We start from the raw sequence: 24,160 nt of genomic DNA, 5'->3' as shown, positions 1-24,160 counted from the left end.
ATAAAATAGACTTTTAGTGGCATTTAATATGATTTTTAGTGGCAATAAAAATTGTTACAAAATCTTTTACCGGCATTTTTACATTAGCCATTGTATGCAGTGTCGCTAAAACATTTAGCGGCAATTATTCAAAATGCTGGTAAAAACCTTTATAATGGTCGAAAAAAGTGTATATCTTTTTATAACATTTTTTACTTTCTAGTCGATGTGGGACTTGTAAGATGAGTAAAAATAAATAATTACTTTATCTCTAGTTGATGTGGGACTTGTAAGATGAGAGTTATCTTTCTACTTATATATTCTTTTTAATTACCTTATTTATAGTTGATGTGAGACTTTAAGATGAAGGTTGTCTTCTAATATATATATATATATATATATATATATATATATATATATATATATATATATATATATATATCATACTAATTTAGAATAATAAGTTATAGGTCTAACACAATCCTATATAACAAACTTGTAAGGTGAGAGTTATTATTTATTTATATACTCTTTAGTTATCTTATTTTTATAGTCGATGTGGGACTAAAGTTTTTCTTAAAATAATTGTCGCTAATAATAAATTTTGGTGTAATATAAATATATTTTTAGTGACCATTATATATTAGTCACTAATACTTTTATTAAATAATAAAACAAAGACAATTAATTTATTGCCGGTAAATAATTGTCGGTAAAAGTGAATTTTGTTGTAGTGTATACGATAACCTAATTATGTATTGCCTATACGTAGAGAAGGCAATACGTGGTCCATATTATAACAATGAAAGTTTTACAATGAGGGTGAGTGTAAACTATATATATATATATATATATATATATATATATATATATATATATATATATATATATATATATATATATATATATATATGAGGGAGTTATAATTATACCGGTAAAATTTTTACTAAGTATTATACCGTTCAATAATTTTATATTAATTATGAATTTTGTAAATTCAACCGTTAGATTAAAAGTTCATATCACTTTATACGTGTATATCAAATTTTGTTAAAATTGAACAACAACTTGAATGTAATTAAAGTGTTCATAATTTAGTGTATTTTAAAATGAATATATTATGTCAATTTTATCTTATAAAAATGAAATATCAAATCATCTTGAATTAATATAAAATTTTGTATATATAATCTAAGAATAAAGAACTTTTAATCTAAGAGTTGGATTTACAAAATTCATATTTAATATAAAGTTATTGAGTGGTGTAATACTTAATAAAAGTTACACCGCTATAATTATAACTCCATCTATATATATATATTAATATTAATTCAAATACTATTAATATTTAAACTCATTTGAAAATGTCCCACTAATGTGGATGACATCTTGGACACAATTCATGCTCCACCAGGTCCATGTTGAGCTGCTCCACAATGTCCAATGCGAATGATCACGTACCAGCTATCTTCTCTGCTAATTTTACCTATAATGCATATCATTCTTGGATTTTTAAACTAACTCAAGTCTTCATACGAATTATTTGCAGTAATATATGTCCCCCCGCAATTTCAAACCCCTACATAATATGTGTTACGAATTCTGAACTTTCCATCTTCATTCACATGCTCGTAATTTTATGCGCGTTTAATTAACTAGCATATAGTTAAAAATACTAATACGATAACATTATTAATTATAATGTGATGTCCCCACAAGTGTTGTTCCTCATTTTACCACTTGTTGCTTTGGCTCATATAAATTCTCGAACGAGCAGAATAGGAATATATATATGTTCACACACATACAAAGAGAGATATCACCATCCTTCTCAGTCTCTCTCTGTGATGAATGCTGATTTTGCCCCGTAGTTGGTGCTCATCCTTCAGCTTAACCCTCCTCCATTCAACACAAACACACACAAAGTTTATTTTTCTTTCCCTATTCTTTCTTTTCCATTTTGCACAATAGTGGATACCACCCTTCTCAATCCCCTCCAAAACTCAAGAAACTTGTTCACAATCCCAATCCTCCCCACACCCCCAAAAATCCTCATACATAGAGCTTTCACTTTCACTTTTGCCCCCCAATTGTGTTGAAACATAGCCTCCACTCCACTCCACTTTGTTCCTTAATCCAGAGCCAGAAACTAATCTCTCGAGATACTAAGATTCATTTACAGAAACCACGTTGTTTCTAATGAGTCCAACCGATAGTCTGAGACTAATTAATCCCTCGACATATTGAGCGGTTGAGTTCAAGATATGTTCTAGACTAATTAATTTCTCGAGATACTAAGATCCATTACAGTGATTGAACTCACCACTCAAGCTGACAATCAAAGATTAATCTTTGGAAATACTGAGATCCATTTACAGTGGTTGAATTGAACCCAAGATATATATATATATCCTGAGAGACTAATCTTTTGAGATAGTGAGATCCATTTAGTATTGCTCTTCATTGCATTCTTTGATGGAGTATTGGTTGAGGGAGCTAGAAGGGAAGCAAGCACATGACCCTTTAATGATAGAGAAGATGAGGGGTAGTGAGAGATGTGTGTGGGTGCCAGGGGCAGTGATAGTGGGAGCAGGGCCATCAGGGCTTGCAACAGCAGCACACCTAAAGGAGAAAGGAGTGCCAAGCCTAATCCTAGAGAGATCCAACTGCATAGCATCTTTGTGGCAGCTAAAGACCTATGATCGCCTCCACCTTCACTTGCCAAAGCAATTCTGCGAGCTTCCCTTGATGGGATTCCCCTCCGACTTCCCCAAGTACCCCACCAAGCAGCAGTTCGTAGACTACTTGGAGAGCTACGCCCGGCGATTCGACATTCGCCCTCGGTTCGGCGAGACGGTTCGCCGGGCGGAGTTCGACCACACCCTCGGCTTCTGGAGGGTGAGGAGCTCAGGTAAGAAAGAATTAGTGACAGAATTTGTGTGCAGGTGGCTGATTGTGGCCACTGGGGAGAATGCAGAGGCTGTGGTGCCCAATATTGAGGGAATGGGGGAGTTTGCTGGGACAATAAAGCACACAAGCTTTTACAAGAGTGGAGAGGAGTTTAGAGGGAAGAGGGTGTTGGTGGTTGGGTGTGGGAATTCTGGGATGGAAGTTTGCTTGGATCTTTGCAACCATAATGCTACTCCTTCTCTTGTGGTTAGAGATACAGTAAGAACTCCCTCTCTATCTTTCTCCCTTTTATTTCATTAAATGTGCAAAATTCTAATTTTAGATATAGAAGTATTTTTGAGAGTCTGTTTTAAGCTTTTATACATGAAGAACTGTATTTAAATTTGGTATCTCATTTTTCTATGTAAAGTTGTGGGTTTTGGTTAAAAGTTTACACGTCCCTCCTGTTTTGGAATCGTTGATTTAACATGAACAAGGCTAAAACAAATCACCAGCTTTTGCCTTTTTTTCTTTAATGGGTTTTGTCGAATTTTGAATATGGGTTGCTTGGTATGTAAAACCCAGATGGGAGTTTTTATTTCCTTGCCACCTCGTACAAGAGTTTTGACTTTCTGATAGAGGAAAAATATGGTATACTGTTCAAAAGCTCTTGAATCGAAATTCCATGTCACTAATCACTATGTTGTCATTACAAACACGGGAATTGCGAGGCTTGTTATTCTGTTCATTCTGAAAAAAGAAATTAATTATAGGGAAAAAAAAAGGTGGTATTTGTGAGGCATAACATAATATGCAAGTAACCAAACCACCTTGCCTATGCTTGCATATAACATATAGCTTCATGTTCCGTTCATGAAATATGATTGAGAATTGGGTAGGTATGTATTAAATAAATTTTCATCTTGAGAGCACCCCTTAATAATAACAACAATAATAATATATAAAATGATGATATTTAACTTTTCTTGGGATTCTCAAGCGTGCGCATCGTGGGATAGAAGAAGCATATAAGATGGCCAGTGATTTTCCATACCCAGTTGCTTTTCTTCCCTTCTTTTTCCTTCCCATGATTATTTTCGTAGCAAAAGAGATACTCTTTTTCCCATTACATATTTAGATTAGAGTATGGCCTGCAAACAGTTAAGGCCTACCAAGGGCTAAAGTACATCAGCTCCTATATACCTTTTTCTCCTTTTTCTTCCACTCTTCTTTTGAAGCTGTATCCCTTCACACAACATACTAAAACTCTTAGCTGTTATGATGGGGAAATACTTAGATACTCTCCCCACACGTTTCATATTTCAACTAATTCTTTTATATAATATATATACCTTTACTATCCTTATGTACCAATGTGTGTATAGATTACATGGGAAGTGTGAATACTCTTCTATCCTAAACATCTTATTAACATTTATCATTTATTTCAATGTATTCTTCCATCACATTATTATGTATATACAAGAGTATTTATATGTGAACACTCAACAATTTTATGTGTTTTCTATACCTATTATTATTTTCTATTCTTCTCTTTCTATCATATCATATCATATCACTTATCATATATATAATTTTCTTTTTTCTGTCTTACTTTTATAGGTGTCAAATGGGTATTATGGGTGTTTATAGGAGTATTGTATATACAATTTGATTCATTTTTTTTCTCTCCCTATAGGTGTCAAATAGGTTAGAATATCTACCTACATCATTTTTACATATTAAAGAGACTCAAAGAATAAAATGGAATTAATATAATAACTAAATATTTGGTCATTCAATTTATGTGCCTAATGCATAAGATAAGATAGATAAATTAACTACAATACGTGGATACTCCAACAATATAAACACTCATTTAACATCTTTTTATTTCTCTCTTTTTTGGATTAGTGCAACACACTGCATTCCTAAAGAGATTATCCATATGAATAACTTTATAAATTCTTTTATGGGGGCATGAAGGTACATATCTTACCACGAGAGATGCTGGGAAAATCAACTTTTGGGTTGTCCATGTGGTTGCTGAAGTGGTTTCCAATTCGGTTCGTGGACCGGTTCCTGCTGATAGTGTCATGGCTCATGCTTGGTGACACGGCTCGGTTCGGATTGGACCGGCCAAGGTTGGGTCCCCTTCAACTCAAAAACCTGTCCGGAAAGACACCAGTGCTGGACGTGGGTACCCTTGCCAAGATTAAAAGTGGACACATAAAGGTACTTCCCCTTTTTATCAAATCAACTTCAACTTTTCATCATTCAATAACCCTTCACTTCATCTCTCACAAATTAACAATGTCAAGTGACAACAATAATAAGAGTTTGCTTCATAATCTTCAATTTAAATTGAGTTATATATAAGGAATTTTTATAAAAGTCTTAGTCTGTTTAAATATAAGTTCAGAAGTATTTTTTAGGGTCTTTTTTTTTTACGAAAAAATACTATTTATTTGTTTGTAGTAAAACAACTCTCAAAGAATACTTTTACTTATATCTAAATAGGCTCAATGTAAATCAAAACACTTTCTTTTTTCATACATCGTTTACTTTTGAGTGGGCAAATTCCAATGTTTTGGAATCATCATAAAGATCTTAATTGGGTTACTATGTAATTTAGTGGTTCAGGATGACAATATATTGTGTTGTCTTAACTACTAATTGAATTGAATTAGTATACAATTTGGTCATAGAAAGAAGTAACTATACGGCTGCTTTTGTTCATCTTGGTATAATATGGACTGAATTGAATTGAAATAATATACTTTTGAAGGATCCATATATAACGCGTCATTTTTAAATTGCACATTAACATGTTTTAATTGGATCCCTTAAAGTATCAACTTGCTAATAAGTTTGGGTAATTAACTTTTGAAATGTTATTTAAACACTTTTGAAGAATTAATTTACACAGATGAATACTTTTAGAATTCATAACAGGTAACAGCCCATGTCATTTTTAAGGACTAAAGTGTACATTAACTTACTTTTTCTTTGCGAGTTTATGTAAATCGACCCCTTAAAGTATGATGTTGCTAACAATAAGTTTATGAAATTAACTTATGCATAATTTTATTACTTAAAAGAGAAACTTGAATTGAGAAAAGTTTTAAGGACAAAAAAACACAAACTGTAACTTTGATAGAGACTAGATTGTATATTAACGACCATTCTTTTTCTTGAGCCATCAGAATTTAAATAACGACAAGAAAGTTAGTTTGTAATATATCATAAGATCATATTTCGGTGCCGTCATATATAACCGCAATCCATGGTTTTTTCCTTAAAATTATTGTCAAGTGGCCTTTTTAATTTGCTTTTGGTGAAGCACACAACTTACATATTCACAATGAAATGAAAAGACCCCTACATAAATGTTTTCCGCCTTTGTTTTTTGATTTGCAACATTTTCAATCAAATCAAATCACAAGGTACGTTTTATAACAAAAGCTAATGGACAAAAGAATTATCATTATTATTTCAATCATGTTGTTGGGGAGCGTAATTATTTTCATTAGATTGTTTTGTTTGAACATCTCCACTGAGCATGGCAACACAATATTTTTGGTGCAGGTACGACCAGGCATCAAGCGGTTAAAACGTTATACAGTTGAATTTGTCGATGGAAGAACTGAGAATTTTGATGCTATTATATTGGCAACTGGCTACAAAAGCAATGTGCCCTATTGGTTAAAGGTATATATATATGAATACCATAAATTCCTCCTCTTCCTTTTATTATCTTTACTTCAATCATCTTAACATTATATAAAGGAAATTATTCCAATTTTAGATTTCTATTTTTTTTTATATATAAAAACAACTTCTATACTCTTTTATCGTAGTTTAATATTTTTCACAATCGTACTTTTTAAGTATAAAATGTATAAAGAAAAACATAATGTGTACACAAAAAATCAGCTGGCCATTCCATTAATATCAACTACCCATTAATATTTTTTTTTCTATCAATGGAAGCACAAAGTATTTTTTTTACTGGTTGAAAAATAAAGGAAAGTTATGTTTTCACTATCAAATAAATTTTAAATGATTACTTTGTCTATGCTTAGATAAATTTTTGAAAAAAAATATGTCCAAACAGTTACTGTCACTTAATCATAAATAATAAATATAATAATTTTATTTATTTTTATAAAATATAACAACTAAATTTTACCAAGATCTAAAAAAAACTATCTTTAGAGACATATTAACATTGATTTTTTTTTTATCGGTTGACAGTGTAAAACTTTTACGCCAAAATTTCACGATTAAATCCTAAATTCTTTTATAAATAGTTAAAAGAAAAGAAAATAAAAATAGGTTATTCTTTTTATTTTAAGTTAAAATCGACTGATGCACTAAATTTTTTTAAAAAATCTCGTATATCTATTTTTTAAAATCTAGGGTGTATAAGTTTATTTTAATTTATGAGAGAAACTGAATCTATTTTGAATTTTTTTTCTGCTTGTAAGCATTTTGAAATAAATATCTAATAAATTTCATAAATTATGAATTTAAAAAACAAGTTATAAAATTATGATTATGCAAACTAAAATTTATATATTTGATCTAATGAATGAAATTGAACGGTTGTGAACGGGTAAAACGCACATGAGAATAAAGAGACTCTATCATGAATTCTGAAAATGATATAAAGCAAGAGAAGAAAACTAACGTGATTATTGGAATGTGCAGGAAGAGGATATGTTCTCTAAGGAAGATGGGTTCCCTACGAAGCCATTTCCAAATGGATGGAAGGGTGAGAATGGTCTTTATGCAGTTGGTTTCACCAAACGTGGCCTAATGGGTACATCCCTTGATGCAAGGAGAATAGCTGAAGACATTGAACGGTGTTGGAAAGCTGAGGCAAAGCATAGTACTGCTTTTTCTCTCTCACTTAATGTGCCACAATCCAATTCATGATCATCAACATGGCTTCATTAATTGGCCAAATTAGAGGTTATAGAGAAGAGATTCATGTTAATTTACACATGAATGGAGATGGGGGTTGATTTTTGTGGTGCCATCACACATGTGCACAATGCAATGCTAGCTAGGGCAATAGCTAGTGCCAAATTAAGAGTGTGTAATGTGTTGTGTTCTCCTCCAATCCATATACAGAAAAGTGGACAAAAAAGAATGGAAATTTTGGTGGGGGAAAATTTCCCATTGTGGTGCCCTTTTGATGGATTCACCTATCAACTTTGAGAATGACATGTTGAATAGAAATTGAAGGAAAGATGGGTGCTAGGGAGGGGCAGTTTTTATTTTTTTTTCTTTCAACCTTGGTTCTCTATACATATTGTACAGTGCAATTTTTTCCCCTTATATATGTAGGTTTGACTTTCTAGAGAGCCAAAGTGACTGAGAAAAGAGGAAGGGGTTGAAGAAGAAACCCTCTAGAGCTAGTGCTTGATATGTGATTGTGGTTTAACCAAATGGATTTTTTATTTTTATTTTTTAAATATAGAATATAGTATGAGATTTTGGTGATCTTTTGATGCCCCTTTGAGACATGAATGTGCTTCATAGGTTCAGGTTTTTTCTTTTGTTATTTTTTGTAAACTTTAAAATAAAGAGAATAGTTAGGAAAGCAAATCTTGCTTGGTTTGGGATGGAGAGGTACTGTGCAAGATCATGTTCCTTGTTTGGTTACTACTTTCCATGCATTTTCGTTATGCAAATGATTTCGGTTCCAAGTGGGAGTTATGAGTTAGGACCACCCTCTAGCTTTTCCATGGAAACTAATTTAAGAATGTGAAATTGAAGACTGCCAAAGTTGCAGGGAATTACAGTCGAATTGTCATTTACATTTATTACTATTCCCCTCTCACACCAACTTCATTAAATTAAGTGTTAACTCGGTTGGTAAGAATTCACTCAAATAAAATGATTATTGGGACTTTTTATACAACAATAATGATGGGATAATTTTATGAATTTTTTAATTAAAACTAGAGTTTCATTTTTATAACTTTTTTTTTTAATTTTAAAAGAATATTTTAAAGATGTCTGTATAATAATAAAAATATATAACTAAATATGGTGTAATGTTTATAACTTACAACATAAAAACATTACACCATATTTAATTATAACTTATTCAATAGCTATAACTTCCCCCTTTACCAAAGTGAGAATGAATCTTTTGTAGTAACTTCATTATTATGAGTAGGAATCTTTTTACTCTAGGAATAAGTCTATCCGTTCAATAACTCATGTTCTATATCAATTTTTAACGATCTAATCGTTTAATTTAAAGTTCTTAATGCGTAGATCAAATCTGTAAATTTTTAGAAAATTTAAAAATCATTTGATACTTCATTTTATTAATTCAAATCAATGTATAAAATGATTTTATGATTATCCGTCAATTTGAATTAATGAAATGAAGTATCAAATGATTTTTAAATTTTCTAAAAATTTGCAGATTTGATCTATGCATTAAAAACTTTAAATTGAACGGTTGGATTGTTGAAATTTGATGTAAAACATGAATTATATATTAAACGGAGTAAGTCTAGATAGACTTACTTCTGGAGTAAAAGGATCTCTCCTCTTATTATATAAGATAAGATATCTTAGTCCACTAATAAATTTAAGGTTTAATTATCCTGTTGATAATTATAATTTTTATCTTTTATATGTTTTTTTATAGTTAAAAATATTATATTTTATTTTTTTATATATTAATTTTTGTTTTCTTTTATTCATTGTTGTCTATAGATAATAAAAGATATAAAATTTATAACTATTAACACTAAAATGAAATCAAATAGTATATATGTATAGAAATTAAAATGAAATATTTTTAATTATAGAAATTTAATGATAAAATTAATAAAACTATAGAGATCAAAAGACTAATTAAACTTATATTTTATTAAAAAAATATGTTTATTTTAGAATTGAGATTTAAAGGAATAGTTGCATAAAAGCTATTACTTTAAACCTACATTTAACTTCTTTTTTTTATAATAACAAATAAAGAAAGAGACAAAAGAAAAAAAGAAATAGAATGAAACCAAAGTGGAAGAAAAATTAAATGTACAAATATAATAATCCATTTATTAATTTTTCACATGAGAGTATCTATTTCCACCAGGGTATGCTTCAGGCATAAAGATAGCAGTGTACAACACAACCCCACCTGTTAAGTGGTAGTGGAGAAAAATTGTACGGATTAATCTGTAGCTAGTGATCAGTGGCGACTTATTTGATTTCAAATGTTTATGTAATGCTAATAATAATATATAAGAAAAAATGAAAACTATATATATATATATATATATATATATATATATATATATAGCAGCATTAGTATGTTGTGAACATAAATCATGTGTCAAATTAACTGTCAATTCTGAGATTGCGGAATCGACGATGTATGATGGTGTCTATCCCTTTTATAGGACATGTTGACACAACCCAAAAATGTGTTTCTCATATAAGCCAGCCACCGTTAATTTTCAGGGCCCAACTTCTATTTTACCACAAATTTTGCATAACTCAATTGTCATTTCAATATATGACCCACTCTTCCAAAACTTTTTCTTTTCTTTTCTTTTCTTTTATCTCTTTCATCGCCTTCAAATAAGAATTACCCTCCATGGATGAAAAAAAAAAAAAAAACTTTTGTTTAGGGGAGAAAAAATAAGTACAGAAAAGAAATAGATAAAAAAAATAATAAAGTAATTGTTTTTGGTTAAAAGAAAAAGGAGAGATATCTTAAGAAGTGAAATTGGAGTTTAACTCAATTTTAAAAAATCGGTTTGTAAGATAACGTTTATTCTCTACTTATATATTTTATATTGTTCTTATCATAAAATTAGACATTTATGAGTGGTTGGTTAAAAAATAATTAATTATTGGGATAATTTTTGATATCATATTAAAAAGTTAATTATTAACCTTATTAAATTAGTTTGTAAAGTGAGGATTATTCTTCACTTATATACATTATATTGACCATACCACTAATCAATGTGACAATCTCTGTAACATCCTATTTTTAAATAAATAATAATTGAATTAGAATAATTAAAAAAAATATGAGGAATATTTTATTAATAAAAATAAAAGGGGAAGAGCTCATCAAAAGATTTTGGGCTAGACTCTAGTCCAATTTGGAGACTAATTCAAAAGAGGAAATAGAAAGGGGGTTAGGTCATTTTATGTTTATTTTGAAAACTTAGAGTACGTGTAGGAGAAGACTTAGAGAAGACCACTAAGGGAAACACATATTAGCGACAGGAGCTATTAGAAGAACATTGTTCCATGAGATCTTCATTCTAGGTAGGGGAGTGAGATTATCCATTCCTTGGGCATATGAGAGATAAGGGTAGAGGAACAATTCCTAAGCCCAAAAGTTGTATGTTAAGGCGTATTGTGTTTATGAATGCAATTGTGATTTTGTTGATACTCTATTTATGAATTAGTATGATGTTCTGTTCTATGTAAATGGATGATGAGTGTGTGCCTTTAAAAGTTAGTGTTATCTATGCATGAATTGAGAAAACACTGCTACAGTAATAACAATTTACATCGGTTCTTTTGACTATTCTACATCGGTTTTAAAACCGATGTAGTTACAGATGACGTAGAATGTGTAAGATATTCTACATCAGTTCTTGAACCGATGTAGAAAGTGAGCAAAACTACATCGGGTCTTTTATCACCCGATGTAAAATGTTGAGAAATATTACATAACCTGATCAATGGTAACGTGGTTGAAGTACTTTTTTTTTTATCAAAATTACTTTTAGCAGGCTTTAATATGTGATAGCAAGCTTTTTATGCTTTTTTATTATATAAAACCATTTTTCCATCATTATTAATTAATTCATCTAATATATCATTAGTTTCTTTATTTACATCGTGGAAACTATGCAATTTATGCAACAATTATTACTGAATATTAAGAATCTAAATCCAAAATTAACCATAAAAAGACAAGTACATGGCAATGATTTTGATTAAGTTACGAGTTTATGAACATTCAAGTTTTGGCACACGTCAAATAAGTCCTCAAATGGGAAAAATTACAACCTAACTAGAATAGAAAAAGAATGGAACCAAACATTAGAACCCCTGGAAAGTCACAAAGCATGCCACCAAGAAACCCACAAAGCATGCCTCCAAGATTTCTACTAGAAGATGATTGTTCTTCCCTTTGAAACCAATTAAAGATCCTTTGCAGCTTCTTCCCATTGACCAAGCATTGCTCATGCCATGCCACGTGACTTGTATCCTTTAGTAGAATCAGGATTAATCTGGGTAAAAAATATAAAATCAAAAAGTAGAAGTAGAGGGCTATACAATACAATTTTATAAGGAGAGGATTCAACATATACGAGATTGACAACCTAAAGAATTATGTAAGGAAAATATTTAGTTTAACAAATACAATTAAAAATTATATTTTGCCTTCTATTTTATCATATGTGACGATGTGAAAATTTCAACTATGCTCACCACGCAATTAGTATTTCACGTCAAGGGTATAAAACTGTAGCATTTTATCATATTAACCAAGAATACCTAAATGAAAAATAAGGATCACATACATTCGCAAAGAGTTACAAAATACAATGAAACTTGTAATAAATAGTCAAATATAATTGCTTTCTAATTCCCACTATTTAATTGCAATGTGAAAATATCTTATAGAGCATATGTTGAATAAGGAGACTTACATCATTATCATAATAGTTTGCTAGTGTTGTGAACAATTTCTCTGTCTCACACCTAATGATAGACAAAAAAATTATTAGTTGCCTCGTGAGGCACTTTGTGAATAATAGATGGAGAAGTTGAAACTTACATGGTGTAGATTAGAAGAAAAAGAAATTGAGAATCTTGATTCTTTACATTTCTGATTAAATGTCCCTTCTCTGTGATGTCCCCACTTTGTAATGCATGTGTTGATAAGTGAATAATTTCACAGGTTCTGCAACACATATCTTCCACGACATGGGCGTCAAAGCAGTTTTCCTATGGTAACAAACAAAACCAAATTATAAAATTCATATTCAAAGGTTTAATAAGGGCACTAACAAGATTAATTATTATACATAAGTAGTACTTGCTTGAATACTAAAAAGAACAAGCATTATCCAATGTGTCAATGATATAAAGTGGACTTATATTTGTACCAATGCCTAATTTTGTCAAGTTATATGTAGAGGATTATTAAGTTACATTTTATATAGCCAAGTAACAAATGGTGCACTACTTCTGATGCCTCAAGTTCTAAAAGTGCCCATTTATCTAACAATAAATGTCAATTAATGATAGAAATAAGATCCCAATCCAACCATTAATAAACCAACACTATATTCTACTAGAGCTTTTGTGCCCGAAGAGTTTAGTTTTTACAAAAGAAAACTGAAAGTAAAGACAGCATAGGGTGAGGTTCCCTCGCATCTTGTAGATAATAAGGTCGGCTTTAATGGGATAAAGACCATGTAATATGTATCATAAAGGTCAAAGTATTACTCAAAAGAATAGTTAAGACAATGGCCACGAGAGACGCAACAAAGACCATGCTAAAGGTTTGAATTTTATTGGTGCTTTTTAACCCAGCCCTCATCCTGAAATATTCTAAATCTACTTCCAAGTAACCTACAAATAGTCAAAAACACACATGTCAGTGGAGCTTTGAGTATCCTCGCAATAAAGAAGAAAATAAAAATAGACAATAAAGAATCTAAATAGACAAAGAAAAAAAATCATAAGGATCTAAATAATTAAGAAAGAAGTAAATAAGGATCTAAATTCATAAGAATGTAAAAACTTTAAATCTGCAACAAAGAAAATAAAATAGACAACAAAGAATCTAAATAATTCATAAGGATATATCCTATCAATGGAGATTTGAGTATCCTCACAAAGAATCTAAATACAAATCTAGTCAAATGTAGAGCTGCAAAAATTAAATAAACAAATGAGGGGAAAATTGAATCAAATTTTTCCAGTAGAAATTGAGCATCCAACTTGATTACAAAAGAAATAAACCAGTGAAGTTACCTTGCACAACCTCACCTTCGTACTTGATGTAGGACAAGTCAAGATCCTCCGTTGGGGTCATCGCACACCTTTTCGCCATCATTGGAGATCTCAAAACATGGATGATCCTTCTCTTTCAGCTTCCTAACTGAATTCAAATTAAAATTACAGAGAAAAAAAAGTGAATCCAAACTGCAATAAGAAGAAAGCACAAAAACAAGAAACTAAAGTTGCAATTAATGAACGCAAACCTAATACAGTGCGACATGGATCCATGCCCCTTCCTGCGTCTCATCGTGGAATCCCTAGCGCTTAAACTTCCCTCTCCGACAAAACCCCCACCTCTCTCCAGCGTCCACCCCTCCACCACCCCATGCTTCTGCAAAATCCGCATCAACACCTTCCCCTCCCACACCGCCCTCCTCCCCCTCTCCTCGGCGGCCGCACCCGACGCCACCACCTCCGCCCCCGCCTTCCACCTGGACCCAGCAGCCCTCCGTCGCCTCGCCGGGAAGCCCCTCTCCCTCACCCTCTCTGTCTACAACGACCCAATGGGCCGCAACTGCGGTGTCCGCAGCGCCAAGCTGTTGGGGCGGGTCAACCTGAGCCTTTAGTTCCCCACCGCCCTCTCTCGCTCCAACACCTTCCACAATGGGTGGCTCAACCTGGGCCCAGCCCACAACAATAAACCCTCGCCCCACCTTCACCTCGTCATCCGCTCCCAACCGGATCCCCGCTTTGTCTTTCAGTTCAGAGGCGAACCAGAATGCAGCCCCGTCGTTTTCCAGATTCAGGGCAACATGAGAAAACCCATTTTCAGTTGCAAGTTCAGCGCCCATCGCAACTACAGATCCAGGTGACTCTGCTAGAGCGTCTCAAGAATCCATGGAAACGTGTAACCCCTTCGACATCTCCAACTGGCTCAAAACCATGCTCTCCAATTTTGATACCCTCCCTTTGGAGGAGCCAGAGAAGGACTTTGCCTCTTTTGACTCTGACCTAAAGGCTATTTCAAGAAAGAAATCTATGGGTCGTCATCACAATAGCCTAACCCTTTCAATCACCTAAAACCCTGCAAATCAACATGTGTGGCTTTCGTTGTAGACTCCTAGGAGAACTCACCTCGTCCACAACATTATGGCCTGCACGGAGGCCGTTAAGACCAACCACCTCAACTTCATAGGGAGACACAAGCAGAACGTTAGGGTTTGGGATAACACTCGAGAACAAGAGTAGAGATTTGGGAGAAAGAGTTTTGGTTGCTCGTAATTTGTATCGAGCAACACTACATCGGTCCATAAAAAGAATCGACGTATTACATCGTTTCTACTTGAAATGGATGTAAATGTACTAATATTTCATATTTATTTACAAATATGCCATCACGTTTTATATCTACATCACTTTTATGTTAATCGATGTAGAAATGGTGATGTAGAAGAGTACTTTTGTAGTAGTGAAATTGAGTTGAATATGATAAATCTCGATGAATTCATGTTGTAATGATGTTTATTGAGTGTGATTCGATTAATTGACTAATTAGATTGCATGAATATAAGTAATTGTTGTATGGTTTGGAATTTGGAAGAGACAAATTGTGCAAATTGTGAGTCTATGACATGCAAATTCTACGACCACGCTGGGCGTGAGAATGGTCGCGCCAAGCATGAGATTATTAGAGGTCTCATACCTCTTAGTGTTGAGCATGAGGTGTTGTACCCAATGCCATTTGACATTGATTTTTTTACGAGCATGGTGATGTTGAGCGTGACCCATACCATGTTGGGCGAGATTGAGATAGAAAGGTTCCAAGACCTCACCATGTCAAATGTAGGATATCCCACATTGAACGTGAGTTTGGTAAAGAGGTTCCCGACCTCTTCGCATCGGGCGTGAATCCATTCTCATTAGATGTCATGCCTTTTCTGATGGCATCCTTGCTAGCATTGATGGATTGGTTGATCAATGTGAGGACACCTTGACTTGTTGGATCAAGTCCTTCAAGGGTGGCGTCAAGTTTGGAGAAGGAATATGGTGGAATGGGTGGAAATGGAGAGTGGGGTGAAGGTGTTTGATGAAAGGCTTGAGGATGGTACTCTAGGGTTGGCTCACTTCATGGTGATGAAGGTCACTTCTAGGGTTGTTTTTCTCAAGTTGGAGATGGTAGGGTGGTGGCCGAAAATAGCCAAGGGGACTAAGGAAAATATAAAGGCTCAAAGGCTCTCTCTATATTCAATTTCCAAAGTGTTTACATAAAGCAATACCTAGGGTATTTATAGATTAGGGTGTGAGGTAGGAGACACACAATTAGGGTTGCGGCTAGGTCAAAATGTGTGCACATTTCCATGCTAAATGAGATGGAAATGCAACACAAATTCATGCCACATGCAACCCTAATTGTGACGCCTACTTGGTGGCCAAGGATGGAATCTTTGGCTTGGTTATGCTACAATTAGGTGCATGATAAGACCATGCAACCTAGGTTCCCTCCTCTTGGGCTTAAGTCTTTCTAAGTCCAAAAATAGATCAAGGCTCACCAAAAATACGTCTAGGCCTAATTCTCACCCTAATAAAATACCCTAGCTACAAATTAAAATCCTATAATCTAAGGCTCCCCATAATATAAGGGTAAAATGGGAAATAAAAGTAAAAATAAATCCTATGACTAACATACCCCAAAATACAAGGGTAAAATTGGAAATACAAGTAAAATAAATCCTATGTCTAAGATACCCAAAATACAAGGGTGAAATGGGAAAATTAAAGACAAGGGCAAAATAGGAATAAAAATAAATTCCATGCCAACAAGGTTTAGGAGAAAGATTGATATTCCTTAGCCAAGGGAAGCATGTCTCTAGGGGTGTTAGCTCCCTTATACTCTTCCAATTTCCTAGCCATGGATCTAGTAATGGGTCCCACATGAAGCTTCAAGGATGGTCCTCCATCATGCCCTCCTTCTTGAGAAGCATTTGACCTCAAATCTTTAAGCACATCCATTACATTGGTCCCTTCAAAAGATGTGAGACCACAATTAAAGAAATAAACTACTAAAACTTACTATGCAATCCTTAAGTACATAATTTGTTGAATGAAAGTGCTAGGGGAATTGAAGAAGCCAAAAGGCCTTACCAACCAAGCACATAAGAAAGTTTTGAAAAAGTTAGTGACCCCATGCATTTCATTCATCAAATCATCTATCTTAGGGATTGGGTGCCTATAATTTATTTATTGATGGCTTTCTGAAATTGGTGCACATCCTCCATTGCCATCTTTCTTTGGCACCAAAAGAATGAGGATGGCACAAGGGTTAATGTTCTCTTGAACTTAGCCCTTCTTTCTCTTATAGCACAAAGGGAGAATTCTTTTCTTTTCTTTTCTTTTCTTTTTTGCTTTTCTCCTCTTCATCTTTCTTGGCTTGTAATTTGAGTTGGTCCTCATTCACTTGTAAAGGTGATAGAGGACACCACACAAATTTCTTTCCTAAGTGTTGGAAAATTATTTTATTTGTGAAACCATCATGGATTGTTTTCTTGTCAAATTGTCATGGCCTCCCAAGTAAGACATGACTAACCTCCAATGGCACTATGTCACACAAAACTTCTTTATATTTTCCAATGGATATTGGTATGCTTGCTTGTTGGTTAACTACAATACCTCTTTCCTCATTGATCTATTGCATTTTATAAGGTTTAGGATGAGGTTTTGTAGTTAAGGCTAGCTTATCAACCAATCTAGTACTACAACAATTAGAAGTAGACCCACTATCTACAATGAGAGAACAAGTATTTTCTAGAACCTTGCATTTTGTTTGAAACAAGTTCTCTCTTTGAGATTGGTCAATTTCACTAGATTGATTGCTAAGGAGCCTTCTAACCAATAATAAGTCTCCTTCACAAGGTAAGATTTCTTCCTCGGACTCTATGGCTTCTTCTTCACTACTAGAGGAAGATAAAGTAGCTTCATCAAGGCAACTATAGTGATCTTGAGTTTTTAAAACCATAGTCTTCTTTGTAGGACATTGAGAAGCAATATGTCCTCTCCCAAGACACTTGAAGCACTTGATTTCACTTGACCTAAAGTCTTTGGAAGGTGCTTTGAAAGATGATTTTTCTTTTTCTTTTTCTTCTTTGGGATAAGGTTGGGAAGAGTGGCCCTCTTTCTTGAAACTCTTGGAATAAGAGAGAGTGGAGTCTTTTCTAAAAGATTTTCTCTTAAGTTGATGTTCCACTCTAGAACAAAGTTGAATAATGTGACACCTTCTACCCTTAGGTCTCGTCCAAAAGCCACTTTAGTTGATGTGTCCCAATCCATGTGCTCGGTAATGATGTTGTCATCGCTGATGCGCAAGTTGCTTAAGTTTATTTTCAGTGTCTTCAGAAATTAGGAGTTCAAAACTAAAAAATCTCTGATTTCTTACACAGGTGCATTTGAGTTTGCTAAGCGCTTTTGCGTCAAGGGTTGATTTATCTGCCATGTCTGCTCGTTGTTTGCTTGCTTACCATCATCCATATGGTCTTATGGATTTATGTAAAAAATTTCCATTCATTACGAACTATACAACAATTATAAAAACATATTCTTGGTTTAAATAAAATCTTTAGAATTGAAACAATGAATCCATTAACATAAGAGTAGAGAATTCACATTCGTAAACTTCAAACATGGTCAAATGCAGAATTTATAGAAAAATGAATCTTTTCCAAAATAGAATAGCAATAAGGAAATCCTAAACTAAGCCTAGCTATGCCTCGATGTCACATATCCTATCAAAGCATGCCCAACTGAAGCCTAAGCCAGGTCACCAACATCCTCGTGCTGATGATTACCTGCAACACAATTTAAACATATACAAAGAACAACAAGGGAGTGAGAAACATCTCACTCAATTCCAGGTGTAGAAATAATAGTTAAGCAACACACACACAAATCATACAAGCACAGTCATAGCTACTCATTAATCAGGTACAAATTCAAATTTCGAATATAACAGTAACACATACACAGTCATTCATCATGCAATGATGTCATGAACTCGACTCATAGATGTATGCATGTGGCGCCATACGAAAGTTTCACATTTCTCATCATTTCATCACTGGTGACCCAAGGTACACCTATAATAGCTTGTTACATCGCTGGTATGCAGCCTAAGCGGCACACCTAGAATAAATCATTTCATCACATAGTTACATCACTAGTTGCGGCCTAAGCGGCACACCTGGAATAAATCATTTCATCACATAGCTTGTTACATCACTGGTATACGGCCTAAGTGGCACACCTGGAATAAGTGATTTCATCACATAGCTTGTTACATCACTAGTATGAGGCCTAAGCGGCACACCTGGAATAAATTATATATGCACATGATGCATGTCACACATTCACTATTTCATTGACTCAACATTTCACTTGTCATGGAATTTTCATGTCTTATCTCATTTCACATTCTCATAGTCATAGCTTATCTCATCTCATCACATTTCACATCCTCATAGTCATAGTGTTCGCATTAGCACATTCTTATTCACATCATGTCTCATGTCATTTGTTCATATTTCACATAGTCATACTCATAATTGTTCTTCATAAGATTTCGCACAGGAACCCATAAAACACTCTAATTTATATCAAAACATATCTAATTTTCAAATCAAATACATATTTACACTCTACGTCACACAAGGAACACAATAGAGCATTTAGAAAGCAAAACAAAAAACATTCATATTTTTCTTATTTCTCATAGGGTTCTCTTAGGAACCTACATAGCACTATAAATCATATCAAAACATATTTATTCTCAAAATTAATTACATATTCAAACATTACATCCAACATGAAACACAATAAAACAATCATAAGACAAAACAGAAAACATTCATATTTTGCCTGTTCCTAGAAGCATGCATCAGGCAAGGGATTGGGGCCAATCCTACTACCCAACAATTATTCCCACATCCCCGAGCGAGGTTTCTCACTCCCCCTTATCTAGATAAGCAGAAGATGAAGCTAGAGCAGAATCTGGCTGATCTCCTTCTCTTGGTTCTCCTTGGTCTCTAGAGAGTGTGTCTAGAAATAGTGCCAGACTGCTCTATTTATAGATTTCAAGAGTGGCTAGAACAGCCCGTTTCGAATCCGAAACGGCCCGTTCTGGATCTTTTCATCATGTGTAAACTTCGCATCTAGAACGACCCGTTCTTAAACCAGAACGGCCCATTCTGGAGTTAGGTTTTAACACACAACAACCTATTCCTAACTTTGGAACGGCCCGTTCCCAACTAGGGTTATAGGCTTTTTTAGTGGCTTGGAACGGCCTGTTCTAGTTTGGGAATGACCCGTTCTGGACTACTAAATATCAAACTTTTTAATAGCTTGGAACGACCCGTTCTAGGCTACTAAAACACCCTTAATAAATCTTATGAAAATTACTAAATTACCCTCCATAAAAATTATGAAAACTAGGGTGTTACAAACAAGCTCATTCAAATCTCTATATGGAAGGAGTTCAACTTTGTCTCTTATTTCAAGGTTAAAACCACTTTGAAACCTTGATATGGTGGTCCTCTCTTCTTCCTTTATCCTAGCCCTCATCATTAGCAACTCTATAGTTTTCCTATATTCTTCCACACTAGATGACCCTTGTTTCAACCTTTGTAGCTTATCCATAAGCTCTCGGTCATAGTATGGAGGAATATGCCTCCTTCTCAAGGTACTTCGGAGCTAATTCCAATATTGAATTGGGGGCTCTTGATTTATTATCCTTTCTTTTAATAAGGAGGTCCACCAATACATGGCATGCCCTTGGAAGCTAAGGGTTGCCAAAGAAACCTTCCTTTCTTCACTCACTCCATGGCAAGAGAACAATTGTTCCACTTTCATTTCCCAATCCAAGTATGTTTCTACATTATCCTTGCCATGAAATGAGGGAAGAGTGATGTTGGGTTCCTTATTGGAAGACTCCCTATGTCTATGTCACCTTGGGGGTCTTTGATAATAATCATCATTGTGATGACTACTATAAAAGATCTCACTTGTAGGTTGGGTATGATGCCTTTCCTCCTCATGAATACTAGAAGGTATTCTAACCCCCTTACCCTTTGAGGATTTAGGTTGGGGAACTCTAGGATTTGACCCACTAGCTTCCCCTCCCACAACTAGCCTAGCAAGTAGTTGTTTTATTTCCTCATTATTTCTAGCATTCTTTTTTTCTCAACTCTTCCTCTCTTTTTATATTTTCTTCCTATTTTTTTCTCAAGTATTCTTTTAATTGTCTAAGTTTATCCCTAACACTAGACCTAGTACTACAAGAATTATGACCATGTACACTAGAGTGATCACTCATCTTTGATAAATAAAAAAAAAGGTTTTCACAAATATGTTTCAAAAAGGTTTTCAAAGAGTGAGTGATAAAAAGATTTTCACAAAAAGTTTTTAAGGTGTAATATTGGTGTAAAAAGGCTTAAGTGCACAAAGTGAACTATCAAGGGAGGTGGAAAACTAAGAATCACTTAAAAACCAAACCTCTTCAAGTAAAAATCACTAAGCCCTTTTGACACTTTTCTTACAAAACACTTTTGCACAAGAATAAAGTGTATGTGCGTGTGCACGGCCCCCTAGTAGGAAACTTGTAGCCTTCTAAAACGAACAAGTAACAATAAAGAACTTAAGCAAATATACTACTAAAGCTATAAAACATGCAAACAAAGCAACTTAAAGCATATGCTAGTCGGATTCCTTAGGGTGGGAGCTTGAAGTGACCTTGGTGATATTCAAGCCACTCTCACAAGCACTACTTCGAGTTACCCTAAAATGAAGAGGTTTAAAAATGGCCAATTACAGCCCAAAACTAATGAAAGAAAAGGCCCAAAATACAAAGGACGAAAATTTAACAAGAAAGAAACAATTGAAAAAGAAAATTTTGAGTCTCCAAGTCTTCAAATCTCCACCCCATCACAAGGAACACCCAAGGTTAGCCTTTCAAAGGTGTATGCTCTCATTTGATTTGGTGTTATCCTCCAAAGCTCCTTGAGCTCAATTCGGACAGCCCCTCCACTCAATCCACCAAGGAAGTGTGTGGTGTTTAGAAGCTTTCCTCACCTAGGTCAAGAAGAAACCACAACCTAAGAGTACAAGGAGCCAAGGAAGAAAAACTAAAAAGCCACAATTAAAAAGGCTAAACTCAAGTGGATTTATTGAGAAAAGCTTAAGAGTAGAAAGAAAGACTCAAAAACTAAAATTAAGGCACATTAACAAAAAGAAAGCACACAAAAGAGTAAATCCTAGAATGACACTAGAATAGAATTTATCAAGTAGGCTAAAAATTGAATGATGCACTTAATATGTTTGATTTAATGTTTCATACAGCCATACACTAGTTTGTTCAAAGGTCCAAGAATAACTCCATTTCTAAGGTAGAAAATTTTTGTCCAAAAGTCCAAAAGTCTAGCAAGGTTCCCTTTTTCTTGTTTTTGTTTCTTTTGTTCCTTTTGAGCTTGTCCAAGTCTCGGTTTTGATGTTCAAAGTCCAGCCACTTTTCTCTCTTTTTTTCTTTTTGAATTTTTATACTATAATCCTTTCTTTGCTTGGGTTTTACACTTGTGTCCAACAAATGGTTTAGCAATAATTTTAGGAGTATTCTTTTTAATATTTTGTGATGGCTTAATGAGACAACAACTTGAGTGAATTTTAAAACTTTTAATGTGCAAATGTCCAGCAGTAAAATGTGCACATAAAATTCACTCTCATGCTCAAAACATCAAACAATATATAGGCATACAAGTGCACTAGGAAATACTTCAAAGTTGGCCGAAAATTTCAAAGAAAAAATGTGCAAAGGATGTAATCATACATGATATTTTAGGAATGTAGAACATGCTAGAACTAATTAGCATGCATCATTGACTCTCTAAAGCACATAAAAGTTCACGGCCAATTCATCAAACATGTGGAATGCATGTCATATTTTACTCATTTTCAAAGGCTAAGCATAAAACTTGGAATTTTTTTTCAAGGTAGTTCAAAGGAGACAAGCTTATGACAAAACTGGATGGATTAAAAATAAAAATCATCAATATATCATGCAGCCCAAAGTTTTATGCAGCCCAAAGTTTTCCAGCAACTCAATTTAAAGAAAAAAATGGTGAGAACCTAAATAAGAAAGCCTAAAATGCCAAGATGATTCATAAGGAAAATATTGTATGAATCAACACATGAGAGGAGATTGATGGATCATCAAAATATGACAATTATGATGAATCATTTAAGCACACTTAGAAGACATTCAAGAAAGACATGACATGACCGAAAATGTTAGAGATAAAGGAAATGTTACCCTTGAAGAACCAAGGCTCTAGATACCACATGATGGCATCCTTGATAGCATTGATGGATTGGTTGATCAATGTGAGGACACCTTGACTTGTTGGATCAAGTCCTTCAAGGGTGGCGTCAAGTTTGGAGAAGGAATATGGTGGAATGGGCAAAAATGGAGAGTGGGATGAAGGTGTTTGATGAAAGGCTCAAGGAGGGTACTCTAGGGTTGGCTCACTTCATGGTGATGAAGGCCACTTCTAGGATTTTTTCTCTCAAGGTGGAGATGGTAGGGTGGTGGCCGAAAATAGCCAAGGGGACTAAGAAAAATATAAAGGCTCAAAGGCTCTCTCTATATTCAATTTCCAAAGTGATTACATGAAGCAATACCTAGGGTATTTATAAATTAGGGTGTGAGGTAGGAGGCATACAATTAGGGTGGAGGCTAGGTCAAAATGTGTGCATATTTCCATGCTAAATGATATGGAAATGCAACACAAATTCATGCCACATGCAACCCTAATTGTGACGCCTACTTTGTGGTCAAGGATGGAATCTTTGACTTGGTTATGCTACAACTAGGTGCATGGTAAGACCATGCAACCTAGGTGCCCTCCTCTTCCTAAGCCTTTCCAAGTCTAAAAATAGATCAATGCTCACCAAAAATACGTCTGGGCCTAATTCTCACCCTAATAAAATACCCTAGCTACAAATTAAAATCCTATAATCTAAGGCACCCATAATACAAGGGTAAAATGGAAAATACAAGTAAAAATAAATCCTATGACTAACATACCCCAAAATACAAGGGTAAAATTGGAAATACAAGTAAAATAAATCATATGTCTAAGATACCCAAAATACAAGGGTGAAATGAGAAAATTAAAGACAAGGGCAAAATAGGAATAAAAATAAATTCCATGCTAACAAGGTTTAGGAGAAAGATTGATATTCC

At 34.0% G+C, this 24,160-nt stretch overlaps 2 protein-coding genes across 12 annotated transcripts; one reads left to right on the top strand and one right to left on the bottom strand.

The window, feature by feature from the left end:
• Positions 1-1,759: 1,759 nt before the first annotated feature.
• On the top strand, positions 1,760-8,505 carry YUC6 (Flavin-binding monooxygenase family protein). The gene is made up of 4 exons (XM_083063643.1): positions 1,760-3,147; positions 4,855-5,103; positions 6,457-6,579; positions 7,582-8,505. The coding sequence occupies exons 1-4, from the start codon at positions 2,455-2,457 to the stop codon at positions 7,807-7,809; spliced, it is 1,293 nt and encodes a 430-aa protein (XP_082919769.1). The 5' UTR covers positions 1,760-2,454; the 3' UTR covers positions 7,810-8,505.
• Positions 8,506-11,823: 3,318 nt separating this feature from the next.
• Positions 11,824-15,212, bottom strand: LOC109813005 (uncharacterized). Of its 11 annotated transcripts, none has more exons than XM_083063544.1 (6): positions 14,145-15,212; positions 13,915-14,041; positions 13,384-13,509; positions 12,710-12,879; positions 12,582-12,633; positions 11,824-12,158 (listed from the first exon to the last, which is right to left on the bottom strand). In XM_083063544.1, the coding sequence occupies exon 1, from the start codon at positions 14,730-14,732 to the stop codon at positions 14,199-14,201; it is 534 nt and encodes a 177-aa protein (XP_082919670.1). In that variant the 5' UTR covers positions 14,733-15,212; the 3' UTR covers positions 11,824-12,158; positions 12,582-12,633; positions 12,710-12,879; positions 13,384-13,509; positions 13,915-14,041; positions 14,145-14,198. The 11 variants fall into 11 exon arrangements, with proteins under 11 accessions (XP_082919670.1, XP_082919672.1, XP_082919668.1 ...); XM_083063546.1 differs by having other exon boundaries at positions 13,930-14,041; XM_083063542.1 differs by having other exon boundaries at positions 13,384-14,041.
• Between the last annotated feature and the right edge of the window lie 8,948 nt (positions 15,213-24,160).

Source organism: Cajanus cajan, chromosome 9, assembly GCF_000230855.2.
Source record: "Cajanus cajan strain Asha chromosome 9, NIPB_CcT2T_4, whole genome shotgun sequence".
NCBI classification, from domain to species: domain Eukaryota; kingdom Viridiplantae; phylum Streptophyta; class Magnoliopsida; order Fabales; family Fabaceae; genus Cajanus; species Cajanus cajan.
This window is presented reverse-complemented; position numbering and strand designations above follow the sequence as displayed.

Excerpts from the sequence above, each read along its gene's own strand:
- YUC6 (XM_083063643.1), top strand. The coding sequence starts at position 2,455 with ATGGAGTATTGGTTGAGGGAGCTAGAAGGGAAGCAAGCACATGACCCT. Across the intron at positions 3,148-4,854 it reads CTCTTGTGGTTAGAGATACA|GTACATATCTTACCACGAGA; the intron begins GTAAGAACTCCC and ends GGGGGCATGAAG. Across the intron at positions 5,104-6,456 it reads TTAAAAGTGGACACATAAAG|GTACGACCAGGCATCAAGCG; the intron begins GTACTTCCCCTT and ends TTTTTGGTGCAG.
- LOC109813005 (XM_083063541.1), bottom strand. The coding sequence starts at position 14,732 with ATGGGCGCTGAACTTGCAACTGAAAATGGGTTTTCTCATGTTGCCCTG.